We start from the raw sequence: 19433 nt of genomic DNA, 5'->3' as shown, positions 1-19433 counted from the left end.
GTTGGAATTCGGACCCCGTCCAACTGGCCCCAGGGCTGGAGCTTTTGCACTGCACTGCCCTGCCCTCTCCATCCCCTGCTCATCTCAGGGTGAGGCAGAAACAAGAGGCCAGAGTGTCCCCCTGTTCAACTTCAACCAGAACAGGCTTGTCGGGTACTATGCACATTGGGCCACTACACTCGTTCCAACAATGACTGAGAAGGTGTTCCGCATGGTGATTTTGGAGTTACACGTGTTCTCAAGTAGGCAAGTTCACAGATGCAGAATCTGTGAATAAAGAGGACTGACTATACACTGAACTCATTGCTCCAGTAAAGAACACACATGTGCAGAGGTAAACACAACCAGGAACTCGATTCCTAACCACCAGAGCACACTTGCCACCTTCCTTTCAAAAACCTCCAAGCTGCCATTAGCATACACCAAGAAAAGTACATTCCCAACATGCTATTTTTACAGAAGCCAATACAGATTTCCAGAGACACCTCTTTTAAGATTCACCACGTACAACGACCACAGGAGACGGGTAAATGTTCTGGCGGTGACTGCATTCAACCCAGGGACGAACTGCAGCGAATGAGAGCGCGTGCTTGAATCTGGTTCATCCACAGCAACTCTCCCAAATCGGTTTTTCCCCCTAATCAATCCAGAAGCAAGAGCTTTTGGAAGCAAAACTCTCTTTTTCACAGGTGTCTGCTGAAAGCACCTAAAGACACTTTTGAATTCAGGCTAGACATAACCATTCGGTGCTTCCTCTGCCCTTTGTGTGATCAAAAGTCTGCAACACAGCATTCTCCATGTGAACAATGATTCCTGTGTGACACACTTCTGCTCCTACAAGAGGCAGATGAGTTCACACGGAGGCCCCACTCCTACTCAGAGGGTTTCTCTCGAGCAGCTGTGCTGCCTTTGATCTGGATGTCCCAGAATAACCACCTCCTCCCACTAAGTCATGGAATTAGGAGGGCAAAGGAGACAAGCAGTGAAAACAGACTCACCTGATCTTTTTCATACTTCATCTGGCAAGCCGATGCATATCGGTTGCAGCCCGGCACTGGATTCAGAGGCCGACACACGTTAATGTAGTATTTCCTCCACGTGACATGTTCCCCTGAGTTGTCCATGGCGTACCAGTTTCCTCCAAGGCCACCTTCAGATTTTGCCAGACTAAAATTTCAAAGCAAAATCTATATGCTTTTAAAGAGCTTACACATTTCAGTCTCATTTATTTCTATGTAGTTGGGGAAGTAAAGCTACCAAATAAAACATGCTCCACCAATCACACTACCAGGAGTTGGCTTGTCTGGGCGCATGACGCACCAGGATTACACTCCACCTTCGCTAAACTCAGTATGCAGTGGACCTTAACTGTCCCCCGTGCCTCTGCACTGACAGTCATTGTTTTAAATGATGAAGCTAAAGGCTGAGGCTCTGCTGTGGCCAAGACTGGTTGCTATCCCAAAGGCGACCAGACTGTTATTAGAATTCACTCTGCTGAAAATGCCCCGCCTTGGTCCTGCAGCCCCACAGCCAGCATCACTCCCCATCATCAGCTCAGTCACACGCTCACCAGCAACACTTGCAACCTCAGCATCTGTACCAGGCCAAAAACAGAGCAGCTGACTCTGCCTCACCTGGAGAGGTCGTACTGCTCCAGCGTGGAGGGGTCAGTCACTACGCATTCCAGGGGCTCCTCCGGGCAGGCATAGCTGGTGTACCACCGGAAGTTGTAGGTGGAGTTATCCTCTTCCTAATCCACGGCAGATGCGCGGAGGGATGGCAAAAAGAGAAAGACACGTGACATAAAACCAGGATTCAAAAAAGGACAAGAGCAATGTTCCCAATGAGAAACTGTGAAGAAAAGCTTAGTCTGCCCATCTCCCTTCATTTTATTAAAAGGAAGATTGTCCAGTAACAAATCAGGACGAAAATTTAGCCTCTGCTAACTGGGGGTTAATTCAGGATTTTTTTAATGCTTTTGTATGTTTTGTACCCAAAACTGACAGGCTTGTGGGCTGTTATTAAGGTGCACAACCCACTAAATAAACAGCTTAAAATACTAATACTGCCCAGGCACCCTGGCAAATCTAATCACGGTGATGATTTGGCCGGAAACCCAGACTGATACAAGCTCTGCTTAAATGAAAGGCCCACCACAGGCATGAGTATCCTCAGGGAGCGCGATGAGGGACAAACATTCCTACCTGATATTCAGGGAAGCCCACCCCCGCGTCTCGATCACAGAGAAAGGTGATGAGCGTAGCTCTCGGTGTGTGTCTTTCATTGTTATAGGGCGTGCCGCCTCTGTAGTTCAGTTGGATCATCCCATCATAATATGAAAGCTTCGCATTACTCAGACCCAAGTTCCAAGTCTTCTCATCACTGAAATAAACACACATTTCTCTCAGCAAAGACCTGAGGGGCAGAAGCACTCCAAGGCTGCCACACTGAAGGGAGGGCCCGTGAGCGACGTGAGGAGTCACCAGAACCAGGCCCGGGCTGCAGACCACAGGAACCCACACAAGGTCTCCAACGGCAGCAGGAACACTGGGACCCAAATCTCCTCTTGGCACCGCTGGTTTAGACAACTCACTTCATTTGAACTGCAGTTACGCAGAATGCAGAAATACGCACAGAGATATCTAGGCACTGAGAAGCACAAAATGTGCAGAAGTGAGGCATGACCTCAATCCACCTTTCTTTCCCAAGGATGGGCCTGCTCCTTTCTCTGGGAAATTAAACTCCTAACATCCTTCAGTTTTCAGACCAGGTCTCATCAGTATTTAAATGCTTGTCATAAAGCAATGACATTAAGTGAGAACACACCTATTCCTGAAAATAATATTTCTTAGCATATAATGCCTAAGAATGAAACAGAACTGAGAAGCTACTTGCCTTTTTGCCACCTGGCAGGCTCCTGAGTCTGGCTGACAGGGGCTCACAGACACCGGGCCACACACATTTATATAAAAGTCATACTTCTTTGTCTCAACTTTATAGGCACCATTTTTCTTTGTGAGAGGTGATAAGTCAAAAGAAAACCCTAAGAAAGAATAAAAACAATAAAAGTATGGAAGGTCAGTCCGACAGTTAACAGAGTGGTCTCACCCCACAGTTTGAAAGGGAGAGGTTCTTCCCAGGAGGTTCCCAATGGCAGGAAGAAGTGGAGGAGGCAGAAGAGACGCTGCCCCTTGAGGCCACCAGAACCGCGATTACTAATATTTTCCTTGGAGATGGATCCAACTCCACCATTCCCTTCTACTGGGTTAGCCTAAAGCGCTATTCAAAGCCCATAACTGCTGGGCTAATAAACAACAGCATGTTCAAAGTAGGATGAGCATGATATTATGGCCTTCTTGTAAGGCCTCCCTCAGAGAGGTTTCTTGCCTAGAATTCACACGAAAGCCTTTTCAAACGTAATTTATTCCCTTGTGTTCCGAAAGTTTTGCATTCAGCAAAACCACCTCAATAATGAATTTAAGATAGTATTTTCAGTATCTCAAATAAGCCTCAAACATCGGATGTTCAGAATTTTGTTCAAACAGCATGAATAAAATTCTAAGGCGGGTTACCTTGAAAACCTCACACAGAATGTTAAGGAAAAAACCTTAAGTGGTTCCAAGTCACATTAAAGCAGAGGTCCTGCTCGGACACAGACCTGCCTGGGAGTCAAAGACCGTGCAGTTCTCCCCTTCTGTCTTAGACAGCACACAGGCCGCAGCTGTGTGCCACTCAAACTCATAAAAGCAACCGCCTTCCCCAGAAGTTCTCAACACTGGTGCACTTTCCAGATCACCTGTCAATGGGGAAAAGAGATGGGCATCACTAATCCATTCATTCCTAAAATATCTTACCTCATTCTTCTCTGCTAGAAGTAGACTTGGAAGGGACAGTGGGAAATGAGGTATAATGCATAGAAGGGTCAAAAAACAGCCCTACAAATACTGTAGCATTCCACCTATATGAGGTATCTAGAACGGTCAAATCCGTAGAGACAAAAAGTAGAAGAGAGGGAATGGAGAGCTCGTGTTTAATGGGAACTGAGTTTCAGTCTGGGAGGATGAAAAAGTTCTGGAGATGGATGGTGGTGGTATTACACAACAATGTCACCAAGCTACACACTTAAAAGCAGTTAAGATGGTACATTTTACGTTATGTTGTATATTTTACCATATAAAACAAACAAACAAAATGACCCTAGCTTCTGACTTTATCCCACAGCTGGGAACTTATCCAAAGGAAATATTTCAATGGGAGGTAGAGAGAGGATACATAATAGCACAATTAGCAACACTGGAAACGTGCTATTAATCCAACAATAAGGAAAATGTTCAAAAATAGTAAAACCACACCATGTCAACAAGGAAGTTCCTAAAAATTATTAATGGAACTGTGAAACATAGAAAAGTATTTACAAAATACTACACTTTGAGAAACATTAAGATTTGTTACCATAAAAATTTTGACTTGGTAAAAACAACATACACCTATAAATAAAGGTAATGAAAATTAACATTGTGTTTAAGTGGTGAGATCACGGGCAATGTTTTAAACCATTTATGATTTTTTTCCCCTTTGAAGGAAGTTAAGTAACCACATGACTGGCCGCGTATCAGTCCCGAGGAAGAGGATACAGCGCTGAGACCCACAACTCCCTTCTGACACCGTCTGGTTTCTCCATTTCTGATTTGGTTTTGAGGAGGGGATGAGGGAAAAATTCCAAATGACCTATCTATCTCCCACCGCCAGAGTCTGGAACTCAAAATGCTTAACACCATGCCAATCTGTCTGATCAGCTTTGCAGTGACTGATGAGGAACAGAGATATGAAGAATGCAGGACCTCTGGCAGAAGCCAGAAAAGATTTCATCTTTTTTAAAATTTTTACCTGGCTTACATACAAGTGTGATATTAGTTTTTATTTTCTTGCCATGACCACAATCATCGCCATCTGAATAAGAGAGTTGAATGTTTCCTTTCTCTTTCATGGGAGAGGAAATAAATTTTCCCAGATTTTTACTTCCATTCTTATCTGGAAGAGAAAGGGGGGAAAAAACAGAAGATGTGGTTAAAAATGATCATCACGCAGACAAAGAAGTGACTTAAAAAAAAAAGAAAGAAAAAGAAAGAAAGAAAGAAATCAGCCCAAACCCAGCAAGTGCAGCCCTTCTCCAGCCCACTGAACCCACCAAGGCAGCGGATGGGTTTCCCTAGAGTGCCACGTTTGGCTAGACATTAACAGCCACATTGGGGTCCTCCAGGGTCATCCATAGGTTCAGCCAGAAAGTGCCATGAATGATGCACAATGCCCTTCCAGGGCAAGAAAGACCAAATGGCTTGCAACATGCATCAGCACCAACTGTAAACTGACATTGTCCCCCACTGTCAGGGCTTCAGCTACCCCAAGACACAAAGTCTTTTGAAAGTGCAGCCACACAGCCAAAGGGTGAGAATGTGTCTCATATCCAAAGCAGAAATTAACGAAACCTGTTTAGCAACCCAAGCAGGAGGCCGCTTACTTCTTGGTTCACTTGCTTTTTGTTATAAAGGATTAAAACTCTGTTCCAAAGTCCTTCTTAGTAAAGACATGGACATGCCTGAACCTGCTTTTAAAGACACACCAGCAATTCTGAATACCGAGATAATTCCTAAAATCCAACGAGGCTCACAATTCCTTATTGAATGCTTTTAACAGATTCTCACTATTCTCATAGCCTGGCATTTTCAAAGTGAGTCATAAATGACAAAAATGAAGTGCTAAATACCTGTATCAAATAATTGAGAAGTCTCTGCATGACAGCTACGGGACCAAAACAATGACAGCAAAAGGAAGCGAAGCATGCAAGCCCCTCTTACACTAGGGCTACAGCTGAGATTACACTTCACTCAAGCCATAACTTTTGAACGATTCTAGGCAATAAAGTTGTTAAAAAATAAAATAAAATCACTTGTACACAAACACTGGCAATGTTATTCTTCAGGTTACAAACTAAAAAGATGACGTAGTATTTTCCACGTAGTTCCTTCTGTTCCCAGTTATGGCTTTAGCCCATGTCAGGGAGCTCTAGCCAACTTCAGGATTCCAGAGTGCATCAAGCAATTACTGACATTTGAGTTATGAATGAAAAATTTTTACCATCCTTCATGTGATTATAGAAAGAGGAGGCTTAGATGAACCACAGAAAGATTTTCTAACTCATTCCAAACTGGATGCCCTAGAAAAGCATCACCTAGATCTTCCGTCCAGGCACAACTCACCCACTGCACACACTGCCGCGTCCTCGGGACACCCTCGTGCCTTGCCTTCCTGCAGCACTCTGTGACAAATATTAATGAAAAAATGCTTCTTCTCTGTTTCCGTCTGACTGCCATCCACAGCTTCCCAATTCTGCTCTGGTTCTGTAAGAAAACAAAAGTGTATTTTAGCCAAAAGCAATGCTGATTTCTCTGAGTCACAGAATAAATAGTGATTAAGCCAAAGGTCAAGGGCTCAGAGTTCCCAAACCACTTCGTCACTCAATTCCCAGCGCTGTTTCTGGAACCCGGGCAGACTGAAAGCACAAAAATTCACCGAGATTCTCAGGTTTCTCATTTAATGTGACAGAAACAAACTACATCCCAATACTTCTTCAGAAGAGTAGGCCCAACTGGGGGACAGAGAACTGAATGGCAAAATTCTCCCAAGCCCCACAGTATGAAATTAGAAACTGAAAACCCAAATCAAGAAGCCAGCCTGTATCTTGGGACGCAGTAGAGTGGTACATCATTGCTAATACACCCCGCTCAATACCATTGCTAATACACCCAGCTCGGCCCCTGTGAAGGCCTGTGAAGCTAAAAGAAACCAGCAACCTCTTACACATCTGCAGACTGAGTGCAGGATGCAATGCATGCTACCACAGAAGACAAGCAAGGTACCACAGGTGGCCGCTGAACTCACAAGACTCGTGAGCTGGTCAGTGTGATCAGACACTGATTAGGCACCTGCAGGAGGTGAGGGGGCACCAGCTGAGTGTCACCAGCACAGCAAGCAAGGGCGAGGGCATCCACAAAAAGCAAACCACACGGCGAACAGTCGCTGAAGGAGTAACTTACAAAGTGTGTCAAGGAGGAGGTAAAGATATAAAAATACACGTTCTCATTTGAAAATGCTCCCTTTGCAGGTTGGGTACTGGGGTTTGGAAGGCAAAAACCCCATGACTCATCAGTGGTGATACAGTACATTTGGAGAAGTACTTTCCAATGTCAACAGCCTAAAAGAAACCATACAAGACTGTGCATGTGAACAAGGACCTGCCCTAAACACTGGAAGTCTGGGGTGGAGCCAGGTGGGCTGTAAAGTCTTAAGGGACTTCTTCAAGCAGTAAGGAATGGTTTTAGCTCTCCCTTCTAAATTTACTTAGGGCTATCTACGCACAAATACCACGAAATACTGCAGATTCCAAGAGACCAGAGCTGTGTCAGGAAGTCTGTAGATTGAAAAATGTATCTCTCCTTATCTCATAGATCCTAGGTTGTCTCTTACACACAGTAATGTTTAAAAAAAAAAAAAAAAAGTTAACTTAAGGAATCTAACAGCACCACCCAGTTCACCGTAAGAAACCCGGGCCTGGAGAGCAGCTCGCTCAAGCAAATGTGGTTGGATGCGGCAACACCAGTCCTCAGCCAGGTCTCCAACTCTGCAGCTAGAACTCTTTCCACTTCACAGAAAACCAATGTCTTCACTAGCACACATGTGCCAGAATTAACTATGGCACCGTTCCCAGCAGCACACAGGGTGTTTAACCACAACAGCATTGCCAGCACTCCCTGCCCAGGCGGTTCACAGTGAGGCAGGTTCTCAAACACTCCACAAGAGGGATTCCTCTTTCTAACCTGGTATTTAGCAAACCAGGTGGGACTCAGAAGACAGGAGCAGCAGTGCTGTCACCCTGGCAGTTTTATTTTTCTTTAAAAAAAAAAACAAGATACATGTGGAGAACGTGCAGGTTTGTTACATAGGTATACATGTGCCATGGTGGTTTGCTGCACCTACTGATCCATCCTCTAAGTTCCCTCCCCTCACCCCCAACCCTAAACAGGCCATGGTGTGTGCTGCTCCCCTCTGTGCCCATGTGTTCTCAATGTTCAACTCCCACTTACGAGCGAGAACATACCGCCAGCAGTTCTGTGACTGTTTGGGTGGTAATTACATGAGGCAAGTCATTCTCTCTGCTTCGGGTCATCTCCCCCTTACAGAGGCAACTGGCTTCTGTACACCTAATTTGAGCTGCCAAGAGGGTAAAACCAGAAATCCCCCCCATCAGATTATCCCTGCTTGAGACTCCCATTCTTATTATTCCACCTGCTCTGTTTCCTGCTAAATTCCAGGCCCCCAAGGACAGGGGTTGTGCTGTGGGGGGCGCTGCTGCCTCCTTGGCACCTCGTCCGGTGCCTGCCGTACAACAGCAAGCTCAGCCTCGAGTACAAGCCCACTGCACGCTGAGGCAGCGGTGAACAGCAGCCCAAGGTGCACATCCATCTGCCTAGAGGATCCAAACAGAAGAACCCCAGGGGGCAGAGGCTGCAGATCCCACCTCAGAGATGGAAGAGAGGCAGTGTGTAAAAGGGTGGAAACACAAGGTCAAAAATGCTGGTCTCAAATTCAGTTATTTCACCTCCCAGTCCAATGCTCCTTCTAATAATTCACACAGCCACATGAAAAAACTGGGGGAGGGCTGTGACGCAACCCACTGACCAAGAAAATAGTAACCGCATTTCCAAAAGTACTCATGGGAAAATGTTCCATGAGCATGTGGACTGAGACCCGCATGGCAAGGAGGGCAGTACCTGCATGGCGGACCAGCGCGGACAGGTCATAGCGCTTCTTCCCGTCGGTGGCACCGCAGAGGAGGTCTTCCTTCTCCTTAACACAGGCGTATTCCGTGTCCCATGTGAAGAAGTAGGTGCAGTCAACCTCCCCTGTGAATACAGGAGTTCCTTTCCCATTGTTACCTGCACGATTCAAGAGGAGAAATTTAAACTCCATACGTGACCAAAATTGAGGAACAGCTAAGGAGCAAGGAAGAAACTGAACAGGACCAATGCCAACTGCTCAGTTAAAAAATTCAGGTCCAGGTTTTTTTAGAGACCATGGGGGTCTGAGTTGACACAGGCTTCTACTAAGCTTCAGATGCTTAACCCTAAGTCCTCGATGGCAGGCCAGCATGCCTTTCACCTTGGGAGACATTGACAGAAGGCTGTGTACAGCACCTCCAAAGATAAGATTAAAAGGGCAGGCAGGAGGAATGCAAGAGCAGTGAGTGGGATCCTCTGCTCCCAGGCTGTGGTCAGCTCCCAGAGGCTCCTGAACATCTCTGGGTGACACTGGGGACTCACAGAAAGGAGGACAGAAATGGAGCTCTAGTTCCCTGTGCACTGCTGACTTAGTGATGCGACTGTGAACAAGACAAGTTCTCTGGGACTCATCCCTAAAGTAAAACAAGAGCGGAAGCCATCTATAGTCAGTCGCTCCCAGTGAAAGCACACCAAGGTCCTATGCCAGCCCCACAATGTTAGCAGCACACCTCCAAACAGTGCTGAAATTCTGTGGTTCCGTCAGTGCACCTGTCTGTAACACCCTCCTCAAATCAAGCCCCTTCTTCCACCAAGAGTGAGCCACCCAGATTTCCCATCCATCAGCAGGAATAGTTCAGGCCTAAGTCTGAAAACCAGCTCTTCACAGGCCACGTCCCCATCCCATGGACGCTGAGATTCAGAGGCTTTGCTGACTTGCTCCTTGCTGGAAATCCTATCCCTGCACCTTTCCAGGCTAGGGGGCCGTGGGCACAACACTCCTTTTCCCACCCCTGATGGTTTCATAATCCTTGTCTGAGCCTCCCACCATGTGATCTGCCTTCTTGAGGTTTGGTATCATAAGCTAGGTAATGATCTAAGAAAACAGGAAGTAAGATTCTGTACCAAGAGCAAATGATATTTCAATTGTAATTTCTACCCAATCTTTAATATCATCATCACTATAATTATAATACCAGCCACAGCGGCAAACCTGTAGTGAGCACAATCTCAGCCAGGCACTGAGCTCAGCACCTCGGCTACATAAAGGCAAGCTGCAGAAGAACAGGCTCTGTTTAAGTACTTTCTTTATACAGTTACGTGCTGCATAACAACATTTGGTCAACAACAGACTGCATATAGAACGGTAGCCTCAAAAGATTATAGTATCGTATTTTTAGTGGACCTTTTCTATGTTTAGATATATTTAGATACTCAAATACTTACCGTTGTGTTACAAGTGCATGCAGTATTCAGTACACTCACATGCTGTACACACTTGTAGCCCAGGAGCAATAGGCTACACCATATAGCTTAGGTGTGCAGCAGACTATACCATCTAGGTGTGTGTTAAGTACACTCTATGATGTTCACACAATGACAAAATCGCCTAATGACACATTTCTCAGAACATATTCCTATTGTTAAGCAACACATGACTATATTAATCTATTTGATCCTCAAAACCCCATGGCAAAGGTACAATTTTAGCACCATTTTGCAGATTTAGGGTGGCTAAATAATTTGCTTATGGTTTCATAACTAAAAACTAGGGCAGCTGGGAATCAGACCCTGAGGGTCCGCCCTCATCCGTGCTCATAACCACAAGGCAAGATTGCCCCACTCTACTGCGGGGTTTTTTCTGTTTTTCTTTTTTTCTTTGGTTTTCTCCCCTGTGTTTTTTGTTTGTTTGGTTGGCTGGTTTGGTTTGGTTTTTAATAAGTACACTAAGCCACTGTCTTTAAGGAATGCCTTCCACCTTCACTTCCTGGGCGCAGCTGACAACCCAGAGGCAGCTACCATAGCTGGGCCCCTGAGCTTGCCGGTCAACTAACAGCAACAGTGACGCGCCTCTGCCTCTCTTCATCCCGCCCACAAGGTTTACACACAGTTTAATCCTACTAGATTCACATTTCACTACTGACAAAGATTTGTATTCTGCAAACGTGAAGAAAAACGTGTAAGTTTACAAATAATTAAATACTACTACAAATCGTCCTAGTACTTTTGAGCTGGTTTTACATCTGAGACATACTAATAATCTGCAGGCGGAGTCCATTTTGTAAATAACCATTGCTACGTACCTTACACGTATTCTTACTTAATTCCTCAAAGAATTTTAGCAGAACAGTAAGCTGTGCTCCCCTCTCCCAAACCACCTGGGTTGATATTTAAGCATACTGGGCTTTGACTTCAGAAATCACTATTCATGAGGCCTATGGTTTCTGTCCACTCATCAGCAATGTTAGGATTAGCTCTGCACAATCTCTCCCTCACTCACACAATCCCCAAGTTGCCAGTCTGGCACCACAGGCTCTAGTTTATTCTCCAGCACACCACTTTGTGTCCTCAGTCTCTCAATTCCAGCAAAAGGGGAAGGAAGGTTTTCAAATGGAACCAAGGAGCTCTCTGCCTAAGGAGGAGGCAGCAGCACCCATTTCTCTGTGGCAAAAACAATGCTACCTCTTACCCAACTAGTTTAATTTTTCCTCTAGACACATAGCTAAACTCTGTTTCCCAGCCTCCCCTGCTATTCAGGCTGGGCCAAGTGACTTATTTCTGGCCTGGAAAAAAAATAAAACAAAGCAAATTGATGTTCCCATCCTGCAGAGCCCCTGGAAGTCACATCTGCAGATGGCAGAAACACAGGATGGAAAAAGCGTAGGTCTCCAAATGACCACATGGAGCAGAGCCCGCACCCCCGACCCCAGCCCCATCCCCAAAGACTAGCATTGAACTAAGAAAATAAACCTTTAATGGGCTGAGCCACTTAAATTTGTGAGTAGTTTATTAGCCTATCCTAATGAATTCTGCTCTTCCAAAAAATTATCTAACATCTTTATTTTAAAAAATCACCAATAATAAAGCATCGCTTTACAACAAACTAGATTTAAACTGGTAAAAAATATTATGACCAAAAGATGCGCTTGCATCCTGAAAAGTACATGAACCTAGATTCACATGAATAATTCCTAGAGATCCAACTTAAACCACACTTCTATTACATAGCCAATTAACACTTGTTCACCTTCAAAAATACATCTATCTAATAAACAGAGTCTACCAAGGGATATTCTCCAAAAACTCTAAGTTTAAATTCGAGCAAAATAATAATGAACTAATTTTACAGTACACAGTTTGCTCTCAGAGTTTGGAGTGCTGAATTACAGAGCTGGAAGGAAATGTAAGTATTTTTTAATCCAACTCCTGCCTGAGAGCCAGCTCAAAACCCTCCCACAAAACACCTGACATCTCTCTGTCCAGGCTCCTTGTTACAATCATAATGAAAACAGCCTAGGAAAACATGGGTTTTTTAACATCAGGATGTCACTGTTAATTTTGTTAAGTACAACGATGGTACTGAATTTACATAAAGGAATGTTCTTTCTTGGCATCAGGGTGGGGTGATATGAGCCATCAATGACGCATGGCTTACATGAAAAATCTGGCAAAACATCAATGGCTGTCAGAGTGGCAGGCATGTAAATTTTTGTTTTAATGTTCCATGTTTGAAAATTTTTATAATGAAAAGGAAAAATTGAGCTACGGGAGGCCTTCACCCGTTTTGTCAAGCCTCAGCTCATCTGGGCTTTAGCTCCCTCTGGGCCCATGATTTCATAACTAAAAACTAGGGCAGCTGGGAACCAAACCCAGAGGGTGTGGCCTCATCTGTGCTCATAACTACAAGGCAAGATCTCCCCACTCTACTGCGGGTCTTCTTTTTTTTTCTATTTTTCTTTCTTTCTGTTCTTTGGTTTTTCTCTCCTGTGTTTTTTGTTTGGTTGGCAGCTCCTCGATGTCCACACCTCTTCCCTGTAAGTCTGAGACGATAAAACGCCCTTCTCATATCCTGCTCGTCCATTTCGATCTTTTTGGATAATGATTCTGTCTTCCCAGCATCCCCAAATGAGATCAGCACACTCTCAAAGATCTCGGCCAAGTCATTAATAAAAAGCCCTGAACAGAACAGGCCAAAGGAGGTCATCACAAAGTTGCAGGGAGATTCAGACCACAGCAGAGCAGCCCAAGCCAGCCGGAGTCCAGGAGAGCCAGTTGGGGTGACCTGGGAGCCAGAACCAAGGTCAGGCACCAGAGGGGCTGGGCACATGGGGAAGATACAGGCTGCATCCCTAGGGACTGGGGACACCAAGTAGGAGAGACGTGATTCAGGGTGCAGACATGGCTAAGGAGGATAGTAGCGTAGGTAGGCTAGGAGGTGAGGGCGATGAGAGAATGATGGAGAAGCTGAGGGGTGCAGGGAGTGCTCAGACCAGATGCAAGGTCCATCCAGAGGCCACACTGATTTTCTCATTCACGAGTCAAATGTATGTCATACCCCTGCTGAAAATCCTTGGGACTTCACAGATTTCCAGATATAATCCAGCTCCTCTGCAGGACATACAAGTTTCTTACAATACTGCACACTCACCGTTCCAGGGTCATCTTCAGCCACATTCCCCATACACGACTCTAACCTGCTCGCAGTTCCCCTGGTCCATGCCTTTGAATGTCTGGAGGCCCAGGCCCTAAAGCCACCCCAACACGGGACTGGCATGCTCCTCAATGTAGTGTGGCTCAGGCAGCACTTTCTCCTCTCTGAACTGCCTGACCCCTGCACCCAGCCCAGACCCCAGCCAGCTGACCTCGGTGCCTCCCTCCTGATAAAGCAGCGGAGCGACGACACTAAGCACTCGCTCTACTCTAGCAGCACTGCCCTGAACCTCCATCATCATGCTCCTTATGTCTCTCTGCTGCTAGTCTGTGAACACCTAGAGAGCCATCTATCCTCACAACACCCTCCAGCCTCATAGGGCCTAAGCAAATAGGTACTAAAAAAATGTGTGTATTGTGAAAGTAACAAAAGGGGCCATGTAGAGAACAAGGACAGCAATGGCAGACCTGTGAACAAGGGCATCCCAGGGGCAGGTGCCACAACAGCAGTTACTGGGGCATTTTGGGCTTGAAAGCCTTCCCAGTGGCAAGACCCTGGGCTGGTTCTTTGCCTGCTTGCTAGGACGTTCGCAGGGGTGCGGTGCTACCAGGGCAGGGGTGCCTGTCTCTCCCAACGCAGACCTGATCTCCGGAGGCTTCGAGAGCATGGTTCACATCATGTCCAGCTGCCTCTCCCTCATCCCACAGTGAATCCTGTAGCAACCCATCCTGTAACCAAGCCACCCAAAGCTCTGCTGTAGAAAAACACACAGAACACACGGAAGCAAGGGCCAGAAAGACCCTCTGGGTGGGGCAGCACTTAGGCTGGAAACCAGAATTGGCCCTAGAATTGCTCTGAGCAGTGGTGGGATGCCCTGCAGGGTGCCTGGAGTCACAGCCTGGGGGTCAACAGATGGGGCAGGTCTCTGATGATGACGGAATCCCATCATCTCTCTACAGCTACAACTGTGTCTACAATCGTCAAGATATGGACAGCGGCACCGCTTTTTGATATGCCAGTGCCTTGGTGACTCAAGGGTGCTTCTCATCACTCAGAGAAATGCACGCCTTCAGCTTCAACGCACCCAGTGACATTCTGCAATCCCCAGATCCAAACTCTACCATAGGGTCACCACTTTGCAAAAAGGATTATCTTGATACTCATTACATAAAAGAAGAGGTCACTCAATCAAAATTGACAAGCCATCCCGCCCCTGCCGAATCTGTCCTTGCTGTAGTTTAGTGTGCACCAAAATTCAAGACGAAAACTTTCCCAACAAGCTCATTGCTGGGCCCATTCCCAAAACAAACAGAGAAAACCGAGGAAAACACAAACAGGATGTGTGTGTGTCCACTGGGGCAGTGGGGGTGGGGAAAGTGTTACTCCAACAGTAAAAACCCAGTCTGGGGGCTAGAGCTGGCCAGTCCAAAGGAGGGCATCTGACTCCTCCATTCAGTGTTCACTTCCAAGAACACGCCTGTGCACACACACAAGCACATGCCCATGAATGCAAAGAGGAGGGGCTGAACTCCAGCGCACACTTACCTGCGGTTTTATTGCACTCAAAGTTTATGACGCTCATCCGCTGAAACCCTGAGCTGCATTCATCGCCTCCAAAATATATCAAGGTGAGGTCTCCATCCGAATATCTAGATTTTTGTGAATACATAGACAAATGTGTTTGGGAGAACCAAGAAAAAAACTTGAATCTTTTTAAATGTCTACATTAAGCCTTTTGCGTAGCATCAACAAATCACTACTGATCTAAAACAGCAAGCTCTCTAGCCAGCTAGGGAAAAATATCTACAGGAAATGAGTTCCAAATGTATGGACTTGACATCCTCTCGCTTCAAAGTAGTAACTGGCTGGAAGAAAGTGCCGAAGGTTTTGCTGTGAGCATGAAGACTTCTCTTGTTCTCACTTTTAGATTTCGTACAAAATAAATAATGCCCAAGAATTAGACAGCCTTCTTAACAGCCGCCATGAACACAGCCGTGCCTGAGGGGCCTTGGACTATACTGATCCTGAACAATTTGAAAGAAGCAAAAATAAAATGTTTAAAATGCAGCTTCTCGGCAGATATTCCATGCTTTTAAAAAGCTCAAAGACCAGTTCTGGGGTTTTTGCAGTTTTCTGTTCCTAATTTTTGAATCGTAACTGCCCCTAACACATTTTCAGAAAACTGCATTTTCATCCTGCTTTTATGAAGGTCAACTACCAAGTTAAGGGTCAAAAGAAATGTGCTGAATGCATTTTTTTAGTTGTTTAAAATTTTCTGTAATGTTGATGGTGCTTCAGATTCTCAAACTGCCAGAGAAAAATCAAAACTCCTTAAAAACAAATTTTAAAATAAAAAACCCTATCAACTGTAAACTCATTAAATACTTTTCCTACAGTAGGTTCCGTACAAACAGCAAGTTTATAAAGTGAACAGTTCTAACAGAAGCATTCTTACTCTAAAGCCAGGAAAAACATTTGATTGTTTAGTGACAAACGGCAACTTGACGAAGTCTACTAGGAAGGAATGCTGGAGTAACTGATTCTCCTGTACCTTATGGAAAATGGAAAGAGGAAGAAAAGGAGGAGAGGGAGTTATGTTTCACAAGAATACACACAACGCACTTGAAAATTATGCAGGCCAGGTCCCAAGGCACACGCCTCTAATCCACGCACTTTGGGAGGCCAATGTGGGAGGATCACCGAGGCAAGGACTTCAAGATCAGCGTGGGCAACATGGCAAAACTCCATGTCTACAAAAACTACAGAAACCAGCTAGGCATGGTGGTGCCTGCCTGTAGTCCCAGCTACTCGGGAGGCTGAGGTGGGAGAATTACTTGAGGCAGGGAAGTCAAGGCTGCAATGCACCGAGATTGCACCACTGCAGTCTAGCCTGGGCGCCAGAGTGCAACCCTATCTCAAGAAATACAAAGAAAAAGGAAAATCGCACAGAGGTTGTTGACGTACCGGAGGGTCTGATTGTGGTATCTTCCTGCTGCTTTGACTTGAGAGGTATCGCTCTTTTTCACTTGGCAAACTGCAGCTTGTTTTTTATTACAGAACTGAATTTCAGTTTCTCCACAGACATTCAAATAAAACAAATATTCTTTTCCATCTGAAATATAGGATGAACCTAAAAACAGGGAAATTAACAAGAAGAGGCTTGTTTTATATGAATAGGTATTAGAAGATTACAGTCTTACTTAGTCAAACCTGAATCCTATTTCTGAAACACCAGCCCAAACTACAGCTCTCTCCAACCCAGAAGCATGCATGGACTGACTTGGCCCCTACTGTCCCGTTCCCTCTCTCGATCCCCTTCTTCCTAAGCAGCGCCAGGAGGCAGAAAGCACCTGCTTACCTCCGCTCTGGGCAAGTGGTGTGAGGTCTATGGAGACATCCTGCTGCTCGCCACTCAGAGAACAAGTTTTACTTTCCAGGTAATCTCTGTGGCAGGCATACTCAGTAATCCACTCAATTTCATAGCGGCAGTTAGATTTAGCTGTGAGTTTGGGAATGGTGCCCTATCAGGAACAATGTGAAAGAAGCAAAATAAAAGATGTTTCATGCAGCTTAATGCAGATTTTCCACACTTATGAAAAGCTCAAAGACAGGTTGTTAGGTTTCTACATTTTGCTGTTTCTGTTTTTTGAATCATAATTGCCTCTAACACATTAAGATTATTTGACTTATAACAACTCAGTAAAGTTACTTTTAATTTTTTTCTAAACTGTTATTTTTTTTCCATTTGACTCGTAACACCTCCATTTCCTCTTTACACTCTATTCCCTTTCTAGTCTAGTCACCTTCAGAGAGACACTCAAGCTTCGGCCAGCAAGCACCTGGACTCAGTGGCACGTGGCAATCACTAGGACATCGGCAAGCGCTAACAGGCCGTGCAGGGTGCATGGTCCATTCACCGCTTTCCACGAGGTGCTCAACTGGAGTGGTGCAACCCTGACACTGAGTGAACATTATCACATGCGTGCACAACCAGAGACACGGTCCACAACCCCTTTGGGATCCTGGGCACCACCGTATCTGTACCCACACCTGCTCCTGGGTGAAGCCAGGGCACCACCCAGACACAAACCTGATTCTGCCATTGTGTTGCTTCTACAGAGCAGGAGCTCCACCATTCGTCTTTGATGTGAGCCATGAAGGGGGCTGATGGGGTCCCTGCTCACCAGGAATGTCACTGCCAGCTTTTTAATCATCCTTAGGAGACACGTCTTACTGGGCTTAGCACCGGGCATAGCCGTGCTGCTTCCCAGCACCATTCATTCCGTAAATACTCACTGAGCACCTGCTACACGCCAGGCACTAGGTGCCAGGTTTACAAACAGGTCGCACACAATTAGTAAGTTGCAGAGCTGCAGGCCCAACCCTCTTCTGTTTGACTCATAATCGATGCTTCTGCCCACGTGGCTCAGTGCAATCTGACACATGGTGATGCAGACCCCAGGGCTCCGTAAGAGAAACCAGGCACAGAAAGCCACACAGTGTAGGATTCCCCTGACATAAAACATCCAAAAAAGGCCAATCCACAGAGACAGGAAGAAGGTGGACAGTTGCCAGGGCTTGGGGTATGAATGGGAAGAGACTGCTAATGGGCAGGAGGTTTCTTTTTGGGGTGATGGAAATGCAAAATTAGATTGTGATGATGGTTGCACAGTTCTAAAAAAAAAACACTAATAACCACTGAATTGTACTTAAAAAAAACTGAACTTTACAGTATGTAAACCCAATAAATAAATTAAATAAAGCATTTTTAAAATGATCTATATGACAAGGTGAGTGTTTACTAAATACCAGCTCCTAAAATCATTCAATGAGCAAATGTAAATGCTTAAACAAACCTCCCAAGTATTACAGTGTCCAAGCACATGTCACACAAGGTCTGCCCAGTGAACAGTTAAGCTTGAAAAGAAACCTGGCCGGCGCGGTGGCTCACACCTGTAATCCCAGCACTGTGGGAGGCCGAGGTGGACAGATCACTTGAGCCCGGGAGTTCAAGACCAGCCTGGGCAACATAGCAAAGCCCTGTCTCTACTAAAAATACAAAAATTAGCCAGGCGTGGTGGCACATGCCTGTAGTCCCAGCTACTCAGAAGGCTGAAGTGGGAGGATTGCTTGAACTAGGGAGGCGGAGATTGTAGTGAAGTGAGATCATGGCACTGCACTCCGGCCGGGGCAACAGAGCAAGACACTGTCTTTAAAAAAAAAAAAAAAAAAAGAGGGAACTTCTTGCTCCACTAATAACAAATCAGCCTCTTCTTCTAACACCAAGAAATGCCTCATACCCCTTCGAAGAAAAAGGAGGAAAACTCCCAATTCTCTTGGTTCTCACAGTGTAAAATGATTCTTACCAAATGTAGAACAAATAAAAAGGGAAAACACTAAAACCACTACCGCCTGAGAACATCTCACTGGGCTTAAAAGATTTCAACTCACATCTGTAGGTACAAATGAAAAGTGTGAATAAATATTCCTCCCCATTCACATTCAGAACAAACATCAGACACTCCGGCCTTCATTCAGCTGACAGCACTTGATGTGGAAGTCTGGGGACAGAAAGTGGAAAGCTGAGCCCTGCGCTGTCTCCATATCCCACACACACCAGGCCAGCTGCCAGCCTGACGTCAGAGCAAATTCCACATTTGCTTGGGGGAAGGGGAGTGTGGTTCTCTGGCAAAAGAATTCAGCCCCTCCCTACTTCACCCTATTACTAAGAAGGCAGAAAGAAACTAAAGGAAAGCCCTGCCCTACCCCTCCCTCCCTGGGGGACGCCTCCTTTCCATCAGCACCTGCCCCTGGTTAAAACACTTGCAGGCGCTGGGCACTCAAGGACAAGTAAGTCTCAGCAGCCACACTCGAAGAGTTTACAGCTGCGCTGGAGATTTCATCAACAGCAGAGTGCACAGCAATAAACTGGCCTGTGATGAGAAAGA

At 45.6% G+C, this 19433-nt stretch overlaps 1 protein-coding gene across 2 annotated transcripts in view; it reads right to left on the bottom strand.

Annotated features, from left to right (window-relative positions):
* The window catches only part of IGF2R (insulin like growth factor 2 receptor), a 139973-nt gene that overhangs the window by 59146 nt on the left and 61394 nt on the right, over window positions 1-19433 (bottom strand). For both annotated transcript variants that reach the window (XM_016956572.4, XM_016956573.4), the window contains exons 8-18: window positions 16844-17006; window positions 16450-16615; window positions 15031-15134; window positions 8829-8993; window positions 6258-6398; window positions 4888-5031; window positions 3659-3796; window positions 2896-3043; window positions 2205-2382; window positions 1635-1750; window positions 999-1167 (exon numbers count right to left, since the gene is read on the bottom strand). In XM_016956572.4, coding sequence (XP_016812061.3) covers window positions 999-1167; window positions 1635-1750; window positions 2205-2382; window positions 2896-3043; window positions 3659-3796; window positions 4888-5031; window positions 6258-6398; window positions 8829-8993; window positions 15031-15134; window positions 16450-16615; window positions 16844-17006 — 1632 coding nt within the window. The remainder of the gene's footprint in view (window positions 1-998; window positions 1168-1634; window positions 1751-2204; window positions 2383-2895; window positions 3044-3658; window positions 3797-4887; window positions 5032-6257; window positions 6399-8828; window positions 8994-15030; window positions 15135-16449; window positions 16616-16843; window positions 17007-19433) is intronic.

Source organism: Pan troglodytes, chromosome 5 (assembly GCF_028858775.2).
Source record: "Pan troglodytes isolate AG18354 chromosome 5, NHGRI_mPanTro3-v2.0_pri, whole genome shotgun sequence".
Taxonomy (NCBI): Eukaryota; Metazoa; Chordata; class Mammalia; order Primates; family Hominidae; genus Pan; species Pan troglodytes.
This window is presented reverse-complemented; position numbering and strand designations above follow the sequence as displayed.